The sequence below is a fragment of the Pristis pectinata genome, chromosome 18, assembly GCF_009764475.1.
Source record: "Pristis pectinata isolate sPriPec2 chromosome 18, sPriPec2.1.pri, whole genome shotgun sequence".
Lineage (NCBI taxonomy): Eukaryota > Metazoa > Chordata > Chondrichthyes > Rhinopristiformes > Pristidae > Pristis > Pristis pectinata.
In genome coordinates, this window is record NC_067422.1 from 4,198,282 (window position 1) to 4,213,409 (window position 15,128).

The 15,128-nt window shown below is 40.7% G+C and overlaps 1 protein-coding gene across 5 annotated transcripts in view; it reads right to left on the bottom strand.

The window, feature by feature from the left end:
* cep112 (centrosomal protein 112) overlaps nucleotides 1-15,128 on the bottom strand; it is a 408,417-nt gene that overhangs the window by 131,138 nt on the left and 262,151 nt on the right. For all 5 annotated transcript variants that reach the window (XM_052032681.1, XM_052032683.1, XM_052032682.1 and 2 more), the window contains one exon: nucleotides 12,914-13,144. In XM_052032681.1, the coding sequence (XP_051888641.1) occupies nucleotides 12,914-13,144 (231 nt within the window). The remainder of the gene's footprint in view (nucleotides 1-12,913; nucleotides 13,145-15,128) is intronic.

The window sequence follows — 15,128 nt, forward strand, 5'->3', positions numbered from 1 at the left end:
CAGGTGGTCAACTTGGGTGAAAGTGGACTTCCGCCTTTGCATTCAGTGCCTGTATTAAGCAGTGAGGGCAGTGAGGACAGAAGGGGTGGGTGAGAAGGTCACACATCCACGCAGAGAAAACAGAAATATGTCTCTAATTACGCTCGGTCTATGGTGCGGCAAATGCTCATGCAAGCAACTTGTAAATGTGATTTGGGTTTCTGTCTCCACCACCCTTTCATCAGTGAGTTCCATCCTCTAATCCTGTACATTTTTTACCCCTTAATTCCCCTCTAATCCTTCTGCTCCATGAATACTGACCTTTCAGTTAAGGGAATTAAGTCTTCTGTACCCACAAAATGCCTTCCATTATTTTTTTTCCTGAGCTCCTAAGTAACATCCTTAAATTTCTGCCCAATAGTCACTGGCCTCTCTTCTGATGGAAATTGAATCTTCTTATTCATGTTATCTCAACATGTTGTCATCTTATACAGTTCAAAGAAATCTCCCATCAGTTTTCTCTGTTCAACAGAAATCAACCTGAACCTAACCAATCTTCCAGCAATTAAAATTCTCCACTTTTGGCAATAGCCTCACAAACCTCCTATTTACCCCCTCTAGTTATATCACACCCTTCCTGTAAAGTTACCATGGTCCTTCACCTGTGGCCTACATAGTGTTTTATACCGTTGTAATGTGATCTCCCTCTCCATGCTTCACCTCGTAAAGAAAATGAAAGTTAAATAGCCAACAAATACTGGGTCTATCCCTTATTCCTTCCTTAAGCAAATTAACCATATCAGCAGTCTTCTAGTCTCCTGACACCACGTGTAGCCATAGGGGACTGGAAGGTGATGTCGGAACCTCTGCAAGTAATTTCCTTGCTTGTCCTACCCAACCTCTGAGCCTGGTGATCATTCACTTTCAAGGATGCTAAACCCCAAGGATTATTTTGCTCTCTGCTCGTCTCATTCCACACCTTAAAATGCTGCTCCTCCTCAATTATCACCCTAACATCCTACTCTTTTGTGAAGACACACAGTAAGTACTCATTAAGAATCATAGCCATGTCTTCTGTCTTCATGTACCTTCTGGTCTTTAATTAGTTCTACTTTTCCATTAGTTACCCTTTTACTTTATAAATATTCATCAAAGTTTTTTCTAATTTTACAACGTATGAAGTGCTTTAGTATACTGGGTCCACACCACTGTATTATCAACTTACTACAATGACAAAACATATCTTAATGATACAATGAGATATAGTAAAGCATTCTAGGTGTGAAGAGAATAGTGAAGCATTGTAAGGCCAAATAAATTCATGAACCATATGTCATGGTGCAACTAGCATGACAGGGTTGTGAGGTAGTGATGAGCAGGGTGCGGCAGAGGTTGGTGCTGGAACCCAGCTTTTCACAATCTGTACTGATGACCTGGATGAGGGCAATCAGGTGTCATCTGTCAAAGTTTACCAATTACACTAAGCTGTGGAATTGTCGGGAGGCTGCAGAAAGGGAGCCATAGCAGAATTAGTGAATGGGTTAGGACACAGCAAATGGAATATGATGTGGAAAAACAAGAAGACATCCACTCTAGAGAAATAATAGAAAAAGAAGATATTTTATAAATTGTAAGTGATTGAAAGATGTTGGTGCCCAGTGGGACACAAATCATCGAAAGTTAATATCCATGTACAGGAATAAGGAAGACAGACATTATATTGGTCTTAATTGCAAGAGGATTTGAGTACAAGAATAAAAATGTTTTACTGCTCTTGTCACACCTGGACTATTATCTACAAAGATTAGAGAAGTATGGGTTAGTTCAGTCAAGCAAGGCTGAGAAGAAGGATCAGCCATGATCTTATTGGATGGACAGCAAGTGCAAGAGCTAAATGGCCAACCCCTGCTTCTATTTCTTTTGTTCTTATTTTATTAACTGGTAACTAGGCAACATAGTAACTAGGGCCTATCAAGTGCAGCAGTGGGAAAGTGTGTATGGATCTGGAAGAAATAGCGGAGGTACTTAATGAATACTTTACGTCAGTATTCACCACGGAAGAAGATCTGAGGGATTGTAGTGGGGACTTGCAGCGGGCTGAAAAGCTTGAGCATGTAGATATTAGGAAAGAGGAGATGCTGAAACTTTTGGAAAGCATCAAGTTAGATAAGTTGCCGGGACTGGATGAGATGTACCCCAAGCTACTGTGGGAGGCGAGGGAGGAGATTGCGGAGCCTCTGACGATGATCTTTGCGTCATCGATGGAGATGGGAGAGGTTCCAGAAGATTGGAGGGTTGCGGATCTTGTTCCCTTATTCAAGAAGGGGAGTAGGGAAAGCCCAGCGAATTATAGACCGGTGAGTCTTACCTCAGTGGTTGGTGAGCTGATGGAGAAGATCCTGAGAGGCAGGATTTGGAGAGGTATAATATGATTAGGAACAGTCAGCATGGCTTTGTCAAGGGCAGGTCCTGCCTTACGAGCCTGATTGAATTTTTTGAGGATGTGACTAAACACATCGATGAAGGGAGAGCAGTAGATGTAGTGTATATGGATTTCAGCAAGACGTTTGATAAGGTACCCCATGCAAAGCTCATGGAGAAAGTGAGGAGGCATGGGATCCAAGGGGGCATTGCAGAGTGGATCCAGAACTGGCTGGCCCACAGAAGGCAAAGAGTGGTTGTTGAAGGGTCGTATTCTGACTGGAGGTCGGTGACCAGTGGTGTGCCTCAGGGATCCGTACTGGGACTCTTACTCTTTGTGATTTTTATAAATGACCTGGATGAGGGAGGGGTGGGTTAGTAAGTTTGCGGATGACACGAAGGTTGGGGGTGTTGTGGATAGTTTGGAGGGCTGTCAGAGGTTACAGAGGGACATAGATAGGATGCACAGTTGGGCTGAGAAATGGCAGATGCAGTTCAACCCAGATAAGTGTGAAGTGGTTCATTTTGGTAGGTCAAATATGATGGCGGAATATAGTATTAATGGTAGAACTCTTGGCAGTGTGGAGGATCAGAGGGATCTTGGGGTCCGAGTCCATAGGACGCTCAAAGCGGCTACGCAGGTAGACTCTGTGGTTAAGAAGGCATATGATGTATTGTCCTTCATCAATCAGGGAATTGAATTTAGGAGCCAAGAGGTATTGTTGCAGCTATATAGGTCCCTGGTCAGACCCCACTTGGAGTATTGTGCTCAGTTCTGGTCACCTCACTACAGGAAGGATGAGGAAGCCATAGAGAGGGTGCAGAGGAGATTTACAAGGATCCTGCCTGGAATGCAGAGCATGCCTTATAAAAGCAGGTTGAGGGAACTCGGCCTTTTCTCCTTGGAGAGACAGAGGATGAGGAGGGACCTGATAGAGGTGTATAAGATGATGAGAGGTATTGATCAGGTAGATAGTCAGAGGCTTTTCCCCAGGGCTGAAATGGTGGCCACAAGACGACATAGGTTTAAGGTGCTGGGGAGTAGATATAGAGGAGATGTCAGGGGTATGAGTAAAAAACTTACCCCTGACATCTCCTCTATATCTAGTGGTGAGTGAGTGGAATGGGCTGTCAGCAACGGTGGTGGAGGCAGATACGATTGGGTCTTTCAAGAGACTGTTGGATAGGCATATGGAGCTGAGAAAAATAGAGGGCTATTGGTAAGCCTAGTAATTTCTAGGGTAGGGGCATGTTCGGCACAGCTTTGTCGGCTGAAGGGCCTGAATTGTGCTGTAGTTTTTCTATGTTTCTATAATATTGTCCTTTGGCAGGTGTTTCCACAACAGCAGTCACCTGTAGCCAGCATTCATATAGGTGATGTTACCCATGTAAGATGTCAGTCGTGGATCCGTAGGCAGCATGCCTGCCTGAGCCACAAAAAATCTAGGCTGAGACTCTAATGCTTTATTGAGGGAGTGCTGCACTTTCAGAGGAGCCATCTTTTGGATAAAAGAATGCTGGTTTCTGCTTCAAGTGGATGCAAAAGATTCCACAGTATCCGTAGAGGCATTATTTCTGTTCTATTGGCCAATATTTATTCCTCCATTACTTCACAAAGAAAACAAGATTATCTGGTCATTGAAGCAGCAAAACAGAGACACAAGAGATTATGCAGATGCTGGAATCTGGAGCAACACACACAAACTGCTGGAGGAACTCAGCGGGTCAGGCAGCCTCTATGGAGGGAAATAAACAGTCCTGATGAAGAGTCCCAACCAGAAACATTGACTGTTTATTTCCCTCCATAGATGCTGCCTGACCTGCTGAGTTCCTTCAGCATTTTGTGTGTGTTATCTGGTCATTATCATATTGATATTAGTGGGAACTTGCTTTATATGCATTGTCTGTTGTGTTTCCTACAACAGTGATGACCTTTCGAAAAGTGTTCAACTGGCTGTAAAGGAGAAGGGAACTTTCTACAGACATGTACCTTTCTTTCCTTCAACTTGACACACCTCACCTATTGAACAAAAATCTTGATTTATACCACCGGTTTAATGGGGTTATTTGATGGTCACTCTGAGCTGTACACACATTAGATGCTAGTGTGGTGATCCACACGCATCAGACACTGAATAGCACATGATCACAGCACTTTAATATTATACACTCAGCCACAGGTTGGTGCCATGAAAGAAGTTATAAAAGCAGCAACTAGTTCTGTTTCTCTTTGATCCTTGCTATGCAAGTACAATATCTGACAGAAAATCAGTCTCGCCCTATCTTTTAAGGGTTCATTTGAAGGAATTAATAAGTAAATTGAGGTGAGGTTTCATTTTCTTAGCTGAGAAGTGGCGCTCAACTTCATATACTATGCAAGGAAGAAATATTTCAACAATGTTAACATATGAACATTTGAAATTGGAGCTTAAACACAGGCCCCCTCCCACTAAATCAGTAAGATATATATCCGTTACCTTTCCCTACCCCCACCAACACACAATTACCTATGTATCATGACTGTCAAAAAAAGACAGGAGTGCTATTGCTGGTCCATGGGGATCAGGTGACTAATATCAGACCACCAGCCATGAAAAACACCTAAACAATTTCACTTCAAAAAAAACACTTCAAAGCTTTAGGTAAAACTCAGGAGACAGAATGCTGCAATAAAAATTCAAATCTTCACAGGACTGACTACATGCAAAGACACCAGTGCACCAAGGAGAATGAAGAATGGCATTGTGTGTGCAAAATTTGACTCTCATGTGACAGCGCATCTTTGAAGAGAAAACCCAAAGACATCCAAAGACTGGTGCTTCAGAAATAAAACCAAAATAACTAGGTTCTGGCTATCTCATATTTGAAATGTGATCCTTCCTCATCTTTAGAAAGCAGCTGCATTCTTATTAAAACCATTCTGTTTCTATACAAGGTTTTTGAAATTTGAACATCTGTCACACAAAATTCCTTGCTTTGTCTAAATTCCTTTAAAATTTTAAACTGAAATTCATGCCTTAACTTCATTCTGGATCTTAACATTATAAGACTTTTGTTCCAATATTTAGTGTCTTGGCTTCCAAGAAGCCTTTTCATTATATGAAGATTGAATTTCTTCCTTTATACACTGGGTTAGTTATATTTCTCTTATGGTTCACCAGCATCCTTAATTCTTGTAGGTTTCTAGAAAACTTGTGTTATTTGTAAGGCAGATTCGCTTTAGGTGTTGGTCCCTGAATAATTTTAGTTACAAGTCACTGATAGATTCTATTGCCATCAATGACATTCAGATTGAAAGAAAAAGATCTTAAATTACTGCAGCATCTTTCAGGAGCTCAGGACATCCAAAAGTGATTTTCCTCATTTGAAGTATTTCTTAAGTTAGTTGCTGTTGTGATCTAAGAAATGTGGCACCTGATTTGCGTACTAACAATAATTTGATAGCGAAAAGGCATGGCGTCTTTGGTGTTGGCGCTCAGGCCTCTTGAATGGGATTTGAAACTTACCCTACTGACTCAGGTGAGACTATTATCCATTGAACCACAAGATTGTAAAGAATAAAATTCAGAAAACAAATGATAAGATTTGCACAAGTGACCAAGTGGCTGGAACAACTGAAGCAATGTGACTGGAACTGTATGGCTGGTACAGTTTCTGGGTACCTGCAGTGAATGCACCAGGAGCAAATTCTCACCTTCTTGTTCACTTTGCTGCACAAGCAGCAGGGCATCATAAAACCTGACTGGTTCCAGGTAGCTTCTGCCAATATCTCACTTTGTTGCTTCTCGGCCACACATTGGTGTGTCAAAAGGCATCATGTAAATTAAATTCTAAAGTGGACGATGTGTACCTGTGGCATGCAGCAAAATAAGAAGGGCTCAACTTAACAGATGTATACCAAGATAATCTACTACTAAAGTTTTTGAAAGAATGTATCCCCACAATATGTCTGATATAATACACAGACGACTTTTTAACACCACAGAATCATTTGCCTTGCTCCTGAAGAATCCTCAGCTTGAAATGTGATGATCAGGCAGTATCATAGCTAGGGAACCCTGGCTACACATAGGCTGACAGCATTAGAATCAACAAACCACTAATATAATTTGTTTCATCAGTTGTTCTTCAGGTTTCTGGAGAGGTTTCTTCATACAGTAAAATTGAAAACATCTTTAAGAAGAATATTGAGGTTTTTTTCTTTTTCTTATGCACAGAAGAAACCTTCATCTAAAGAAGTCCACTCAATTTTGAAAAAATATCATTCACTGTCTTTGTAAAACTCAGGACAAATAATTAAGATTAATTTTAATTTCTTTTCTGGCTACATTTGGGAAATCTCCATTTAAGCAACAAGTGCAAAGATTGGTTATTGAACTGAATTACCATAATCATAGTCGCAGATGGGTTCGCAACAATACTTCAATGATAAGATAAGATATCTTTATTAGTCACATGTACATTGAAACACACAGTGAAATACATCTTTGCGTAGGGTGTTCTGGGGGCAACCCGCAAGTGTCGCCACGCTTCCGGCGCCAACGTAGCATGCCCACAACTTCCTAACCCGTACGTCTTTGGAATGTGGAAGGAAACCAGAGCACCCAGAGGAAACCCACGCAGACATGGGGAGAACGTACAAACTCCTTACAGACAACGGCGGGAATTGAACCTGGGTTGCTGGCGCTGTAATAGCATTACGCTAACCGCTACACTACTGTGCCTGCCCACTTTCTGAAACTGTGGGAGATCATTTTAACACATTATGAAGCCAACATGGCACCTGCCTACCAGAAAGAAACTGAGCATATAATTTCAGCCAACAGTCAAGTGCATAACTGAGGGAGTGTTGTATTGCCAGAGATACTATCTTTTGGATGAGACATTTAAACCAAGACACTATTTTCTTACTCAGGTGGACGAAAAAGATCCCATGGCACTATTTCAAATAAGGATGAGGAATCCTCTGTCAAGCATTGTCACTCCAAAGGATTGCCTACTCACTTTCAAAGGTTACAAGTACTGGGGGAAGGAGATTGTGCTGAGAGCTGGCATAGACTCAATGGGCTGAACAGCCTCCTTCTACATCGTGAGGAAATATAGAAATATGGAAAGGCTGTTGTTCCTAGTGCTATGCAAATTGACCAAGTCACATTTCCTACATTACAACATTATCAAACTCCAAAAATTCTATAAAATGTTTTGGGATGTTCCAAAAAGCCCCACACAAATGCAAATTACCTGTGTAATTTTGGTGTAAATACTGATTCCTTTCCTTACTGTGTATTTATATGTATGTTCCCTCATTTATTGGAAACAACTGTTCTACCCATCGTGTTCCATCCTTCATTATATTAAACACCTCAATTAAATTGTCATGAATCCATCAGTCATAATCTTTCAAGTCTCTTCTTATGGTCTTTGTTTCTTTACACCAGGTGCCATCCATGTGAATCACCCTTCCTGGGCTGCTGATTTGTTAAACCATTCGCCCCTTTCCATGTTTCATGTCCATGATCTTAAAAGAAGTTTCACACCCTCGCATTTTGTTTATTTATACCTGGCATGGCCACCATCTTCACTTTCTCAGTTAGGTGGGGCAGAAACTACAGCATATCTGATTCACTGTCGATTTATCTGTCCATTATCAAATCTGCCTGGAACAGATTAAACATTAGGTCCTACTCACTTCTGTCAAAACCATCCACACTTCTTTTCTCATCACCATCTATATAAAAATCTCTCCTTTGCATTCTTCACTTTCTCCACCAACAGCACACAAGGAGCCTAAGGACTTCCTTGACTGTAAGACTGGCACCATCCATTGATCATAAGTCTCCTATTTCTCCACCTTTTCCTTTCCAAACCTCCATCCAGGGTCTTTGTTCAGTCTACATGTCTGCCCAGTTCCATTTTCTCTCTTGTCTTTTCCAAGCTTATGTCATCCATAAAACTCATTTCCTGTTCCTTTGAAGCCATTCCTTTTAAACTGCCTTGAGACCAACTTTCCTTCCTGACCATCGTGTCAGCTAATTTAATAAATAATTCTATCCTCAGTTACTTCATGTATATCCTATTCCTTCTTTCCAGATCCTTCATGTTTTCAAGTAGCCTGCAACATGGTGAAAGTCAAGTGTTCTCTGGTGGTCTGTTAAGATAAAACAATTGCCTTTCTCCTGTTCTGCTTGGCCATCATCTCCTCGGAAGATTTCTCAATCTCCTTTACTGGAATCTGCTTTGGCTGCATCTAATCTTTTTTTCACACAGAGATATTTAATTTGACTTTAAGATTTCATAATCTTTGTGACCACAAGTGGCCTGTAGCTACCTAAACAAGAACATTAGAAACAGGATCTGCCAATCCTGCTCTGCCATTCAATACGGACTTGGCTGATGCGATCTTGGCCTCAGTACAATTTTGTGCTCTCTCTCATTCACCTTGATTCCCTTGTATTTCAAATGTCTGCTAACCTCTGCCTTGAACATATTCAAAGACTCCTCCACAGCTCTCTGCAATAGAGAATTCCAAAATGTCAAACCTTCCAACAGAAGAAATTCCTACTTTTGCTCATCTTAAATGTGCAACTCTTTATTCTGAACAATGCCTCCAAGCTCTAAAAACCCATAGTATGGAAACTACCCTTTCAGCACTCACCTTGTCAATCTCCCTCAGAATCTTATGTGTTTCAATATAATCACATTTCATTCTTCTAAACTTCAATGAGCATAGGTCTAACTTTCTTCATATATCAACCCCCTCATCCTGGGAATCAACCTAGTGCACCCTCTCTACACTGTCTCTGATGCAAATATGTCATTCCTGAAATATGGAGACAAACATCAGATGCAGTACTCCAGGTGCAGTCGCACTAGCGCTCTGTAAAGTTTCATCAAAACTTCCATACTTGTGAACTCCATACACAAAAGCCAACATTTCATTAGCCTCCCCAGTTACAGTATCTGCATGCTAACTCTTTGTGCGTCATGTACAAGGACCCCCAGATTCCTTTGTAGGGTAAAATTTTGTGGTTTCATTTCATATATTCTCCCTTCCACAGTGGATAACCTCACACTGGATGCATCTCCTTTTACTCTCCTGTCCTCTGGCACATGTCCATTTTCAACAGACATGAAACCCTTTAGATTAGAGAAACAAAGGACTGCAAATGCTGGAATCTAGATGAAAAACACTACGATGCTGGAGGCACTCAGCAGGCCAGGCAGCATCGGTGGAGAAAAGCAGGCGGTCAATGTTTCAGGTCAGGACCCTTCTTCAGGATGTACTTTGTACCCTGGAATCTCTTGCTAAGGATTGTTTCTTCTGTTTAAGCACTGGAGTTGTTGGTGCGGAGGAGGAGGAGGAGGAGGAGGAGGAGGAGGGGAGAGCAGATCCACTGGGGGATGGGTCAAAGGTAAGGAGGAAAAAAGGGGGGAAAAAAAGAGAGATAGGCTAGGAAAGGGAAGAAAAGAAGAGGCATGGTTGGGGGGGAGGTTGTGGGGATTACTTAAAATGGGAAAATTTAGTGTTCATGCCATTAGACTGCAAGGTTCCAAAATGGAAAATGAGGTCCTGTTCTTCCAGGTATTCATTACCTTCCATTGTTTACACACAGACTCTCCCAATGCATGGACCCAAGGTTCTCAGTGTCATCCTAAATGTCTTTTCTCCACCTTGAACTATCGTGGACAGAGGTTCTCAGGAGTCAGTAGGATGTTGCAATTTTTTTCAAGGAATCTTGGAGGATTACTTTGAATCATTTCCTCTGTGTTTTCTGGAAATATTTTCAAACATCTGGAATAGAGCGTCAGCTTCAGTAGGCTGATGACAGGCAAGCAAAAGATGTGGCCTACCCAACAGTGGAAACTGAGTGTAATTAGGCCCTCAGTGATGGTGACGTTGGTCTAGGAGAAGGTTCTGCTGATGATTCACATCACTGATGGCATCTCTCTAGTGCATTACTGCTGTTGCTTGCTGTATGTGACCCAAGTTTCAGAAGCATACTGGAGCATAGGGATCATTGCTACCCAGTAGACCATCAGTTTTGGGTCATGTTTGAGGTCAGTTCAACACCCTTTTCCTCAGTTGGTCAAAGACTATGCAGATGATGTTGTTCATCACTGATGTCTGCCTTCACCAAGAGATGGCTCCCAAGAAATGCGCAGTGGTCCATATTTTCCAGGGTCTCAGCATAAATCTTTATTGTCAGAGGGTAGTTTTGTACAGTGGGAACAGGTTGTTCAAGGACCTCTATCTTGTGCATCTTAAGTGTAAGGCCCATCCTTTGACATATTTCAGTGAAAGCATCGACAATGGTTTGGAGCTCAGCTTCTCAGCACTTGGAAATTCAAGTGACATCAGCATACTGCAGAATAATTGAGGATGTCAGAGTGACCATGATTCTGGAGGGGATTTGCTATGGGTTGAATAGTTTCTCACAAGTTCTAAAGATTCGTTCCGCTACTGCGAGACATTTTATTGAAGGCGGGTGCAGCAATGTGGCAGGAAAGACTGAAAAAGTGTCAGGGGAATGATGCAACCTTATTTGAAATTGATCTTCACTAAAAGTCAAAAGAACTGCAGATGCTGGAAATCTGAAATTGGAAAGGAAAGTGTTGCAAACACTTAACAAATATTAGGCAGCCTAACATTAACTCTCTTTCTCTTTCCATTGCTGCTGCCTGACTTGTTGATGGTTTCTAGCATTTTCCATTTTTATTTCTGGTCTTTAGATGGGTTGGCTCTATGACAAACCTGTTGATTAAGACCATAGCTTGCACACCATCATGAATCAAATGTAAGATGGAGACAAATTTCTGTGGGCAGCCAAACTTGAGGTGCATTTCCAGTCCCTCCAAGTCGAAGGAGTCCAAAGTTTTGGTGAGATTGAAAGAGGCCACACAGGGTGGTTGATGCTGCGCTCTACATTTCCACTGAACTTGTCATGTGGTGAAAATCACGTCCACTGTGCCTCTAGATCAGTGGTTTACAAACTTTTTCTCAGGCGACTACTTTAACCAAATTATTCTCCCATGTGACGCAATAATTATAGCAAATTCTTCTGTCTCTGGACTGGCGTTTATTTAAAGTGGCAGAGATAACAACCCTTTTTTTTGACATCCCGTGGCCCACCTCAGGGTCCTGGGCCCTCACTCAGAAAAGAATCCTGTCCTGCTTTCCTCATCCTTTTATTTACCAATGAAATTTTCCTTATGTGTCTATTTAGCAAGCCATGTGATGTTCCCATTCTTGCCCTTGGTGAGCAACTCACAATTCAGCATTTCTCATCACAGATAATATTGTACTGACTAGTTACTTTCAACTTTGTTTGTTTAGAGCCTTGTAAAAAAAAGTAAGAGACCACAAAACACTTCAATCAGAATCACATTGAAATATATTCATGTGCTTAGACTTTCTCATGAGAAAACATCCCCATTGACTATTGACATATGACTTTAACCCATCAGTTCCTAAATCATTTCTCCTGCAGGATGAATCATTTAACCGGGACAAAAATAATCTCTTGATACACTCATGTATCTTCTATTGCAAGCAATTAAAGGCATGCCAGAAAATCTCAAACTCTGAAGGCTTGGAGACTAAAAACAATAGCATTTTCTGTCAGTGAAAAGTGGATGTGCCGGTTTATGGTGAACCTGTAAGCTCCTTGGCACCATGACTGGAATGCCCTTTATTATTCCCATTTGGTTTATCATAGCTAGACAATAGCATCACTGGCCATTTCAAGTTGCAAAGAAAATTATGCTCGCTTCTCTGTTTGAACATGACTGCAGCAGTGAAAATACATCAGAATTCAGCCAATAACACTCCAAGTGCATGACATTTAAAGTCTGATGATTAAAGAACCGACTAAATTAGACTCAACTGTTTGACTTTTCAAAAATAATCATTTTCACTGAATTTCACAGATGCATTCCAAAACTGGGCACAACCAGAGAATTATTTGTAGCATTTTTTTTTACAATCCTTGGAAAAAGATAAGGAAAAATATTTTAATGCAACAATTTAAAATTCCTATCCATCCCTTCTTATATTATTCCAAACTACTTGATTAAAAATGGAATAAGTTCCTTAATCTTGTAAATCATCATAAATGTAAGCTCTTCGTAACTAATATTTATTAAGTAATAATTGAAATCTACTGAAAAATATGACCATCTAAAACATCAAAAATACATCTAAGCTCCAGAACTCCCTCCCCAAATTTCTCCACCTCTCTAACAAACTCCTTAAAGATTATGCTGTTAACCAAACTTACAGTCACCTGTGTGGCACTGTCAAATTTGTTTGATAATCGTTCCAGTGAAACGTCCTGAAATATTTTGCCATTTCTGAGATGAGATATGAGTGCACAGTGCTATTGTGAAGGTCCATTAGTTAAAGTGACCTGAGCTTCTTGTACCACCTGCTTCATTCATTCATGCACAAATTGGCCCATTGACCATTGTCAGTGTTTAAATGTAGAAAGTACAAGCACAGGAAAGAACAGTCTACCTGTTCAACAGCCTTTTCCATTTCAGCTGCATTCGTCTTCTGCAACTCCAACTTCATCCTTTCCATCTCAGCTTTCAGCTTGTTGACAGTAGCTTCATGATCACGCAAAGCTTTCTGCTTCTCCTCCTCACGTAGCAGCCCCAGCTCAACCAACTGCTGCTTTCGTTGTGAATTAACCTGGATAAGTTCTTCACGTAGCTGGTGGACTTGGGTCTCCAACTCCCCAATGGTCTGTGAAAGTAGCAACACTCTGTTTTAAACATAGCATTCAATCACAAGTTTGCATTTGGTGATGATCATGTCTAAATTTTATAATCAGTATGACTAAAATTACCATTTGTTTTGGGAGCTACTTTTCAATGTACATTTAAATAATCAACAAGTAAATACAGCCCATTTTAGGAACTCCTGAATTTTCTTCACACACAGCTGCTTGAGTTTTAATCTCAAGCTGACAGAAGTTATAAAACAAAATGGTCAAATATGTTCAACTGAGCTGGCATTCCCTGAAAGCAAAATCACGAAACAGAATCCTTTAGAAAGATGATTAATAAACATGATCAAATAAAGAGGATTTAGAAGAGAAGATGAACTTTCTGCTCTTCTATGTTTGAAACCATTTCTTGAAAGAAATTGAAGCTGGTCAGGATTCACACATAACTTTCACCCACCAAGTAGACTCCCTCTTCAACAGTGTGATGAGTACGTAATCTGGAATGATGCTCCAGTGCAGCATTAAAGGAATGTTGCATTGTCGAGTATTCCATGTTTCAGTTGAGACATGAGTTAACCTGAGCCCAATTATAGTCTGTGGCTGAAGGAAAACATCCCATAGCATGACGTAAAGAAGCAAACTAGAGTTCTTTCAATGTCCCAGGCAATATTTTTCCTTCCACAAATTAAACCAAATTATTTGGTCATTTATCTCATTGGTGCTCGTGAGACTTGCCAGTGTGCAATGTTACTGGCAGGTATGCCAACATTACAACAGTGATGACACTTCAAAAAGGCCCTTTATTGGCTGTGAAACATTTTGTGATGTCCTCATGCTGTAGTATTTAGATCTTTCAATGATTCAGTGCCCAAAGGTACTGTACTCTTCCCTTTCAAAGCCAGTATCATCACCACCACCTCCCCCATAAAGGTTTTGACCTCACTGCCCTTGAACACTGCTACTCCATCTCCGACTTCCCAAAGTCACAAATGATATTCTGTGTGACCTGGAACAGGCTCCTGTTTTATCCTTTGATATCTCTTTCTAAAGCCTTTTGTCATTGATCACACTGTGTTCTTCAAGTATTTCTTTTCTGTTGTCCATCTCAACAGGGCTGCTTCCATTTGTTATTCTTACCTATTTAATCATTGTCATAGCATCCCAAGCAATGGCCTCTCTTAATTAATATTAACCTGAAATTCTGTTGTAGTGCAGTCCTCATCAGGGAAATACCTCTTTGTAACATTACTTCTTCTTCTGCCTCAGCTTTGCCATTATCACCTCCATATTCATTAACAGCTGGTCTCCTATCCTCCTTCATAAACTTCAGTTCATTCAAAACCCTGTGGCCCTTTCCAATCCTACACCATATTCCAAGTCCTTTAACTCCTCTGCTCACTGACTGATATTGCCTCCAAGTTCACAACACTTCAAAATACCAAAGACAAATAGTCAGAAGCAGACATACTCCAATGAAGGCTGGGCAACAGTTGACACATGGAAACATATGTGGTAAACGATAATAGAAATACATAGTTTAGTATTACAGACTATCATATCACTGGCTGCTTTGCATTGCATTCTTTCATAATTTTAAGTATGAAGGAGATTCAGTGGGAATGTAGGATTAATTTTGGGAGATATTCCAACAGGAATTTTGAAATTTGATTTCTGCAGCTTCTAGCTGCCTTTTTCAAATGAGAATAAGGAATGAAAAACATGTTGAAATATCAATATTTGGCAGTGGTCAGAATCCTTTGGGCATTTCTGCCTTGCAAAAATTTATTTCAAATAAAGATAAATGAGTTAATGATGTTCACAAGAAAGCAAAAAGGTCAGTAATTGAGAGGGAGACCTGTCTCATAATAACTTAACACAAGATTGCAATATTAAAGCCACCTGGGAGACATCCTCCAAAGAAAACTTGGAACCGCCTGATAGGTTCACCCGTAAATGTAATGCACAAGGCTATAAAGAGTAGTTACCTGATTTCAGTCAGGG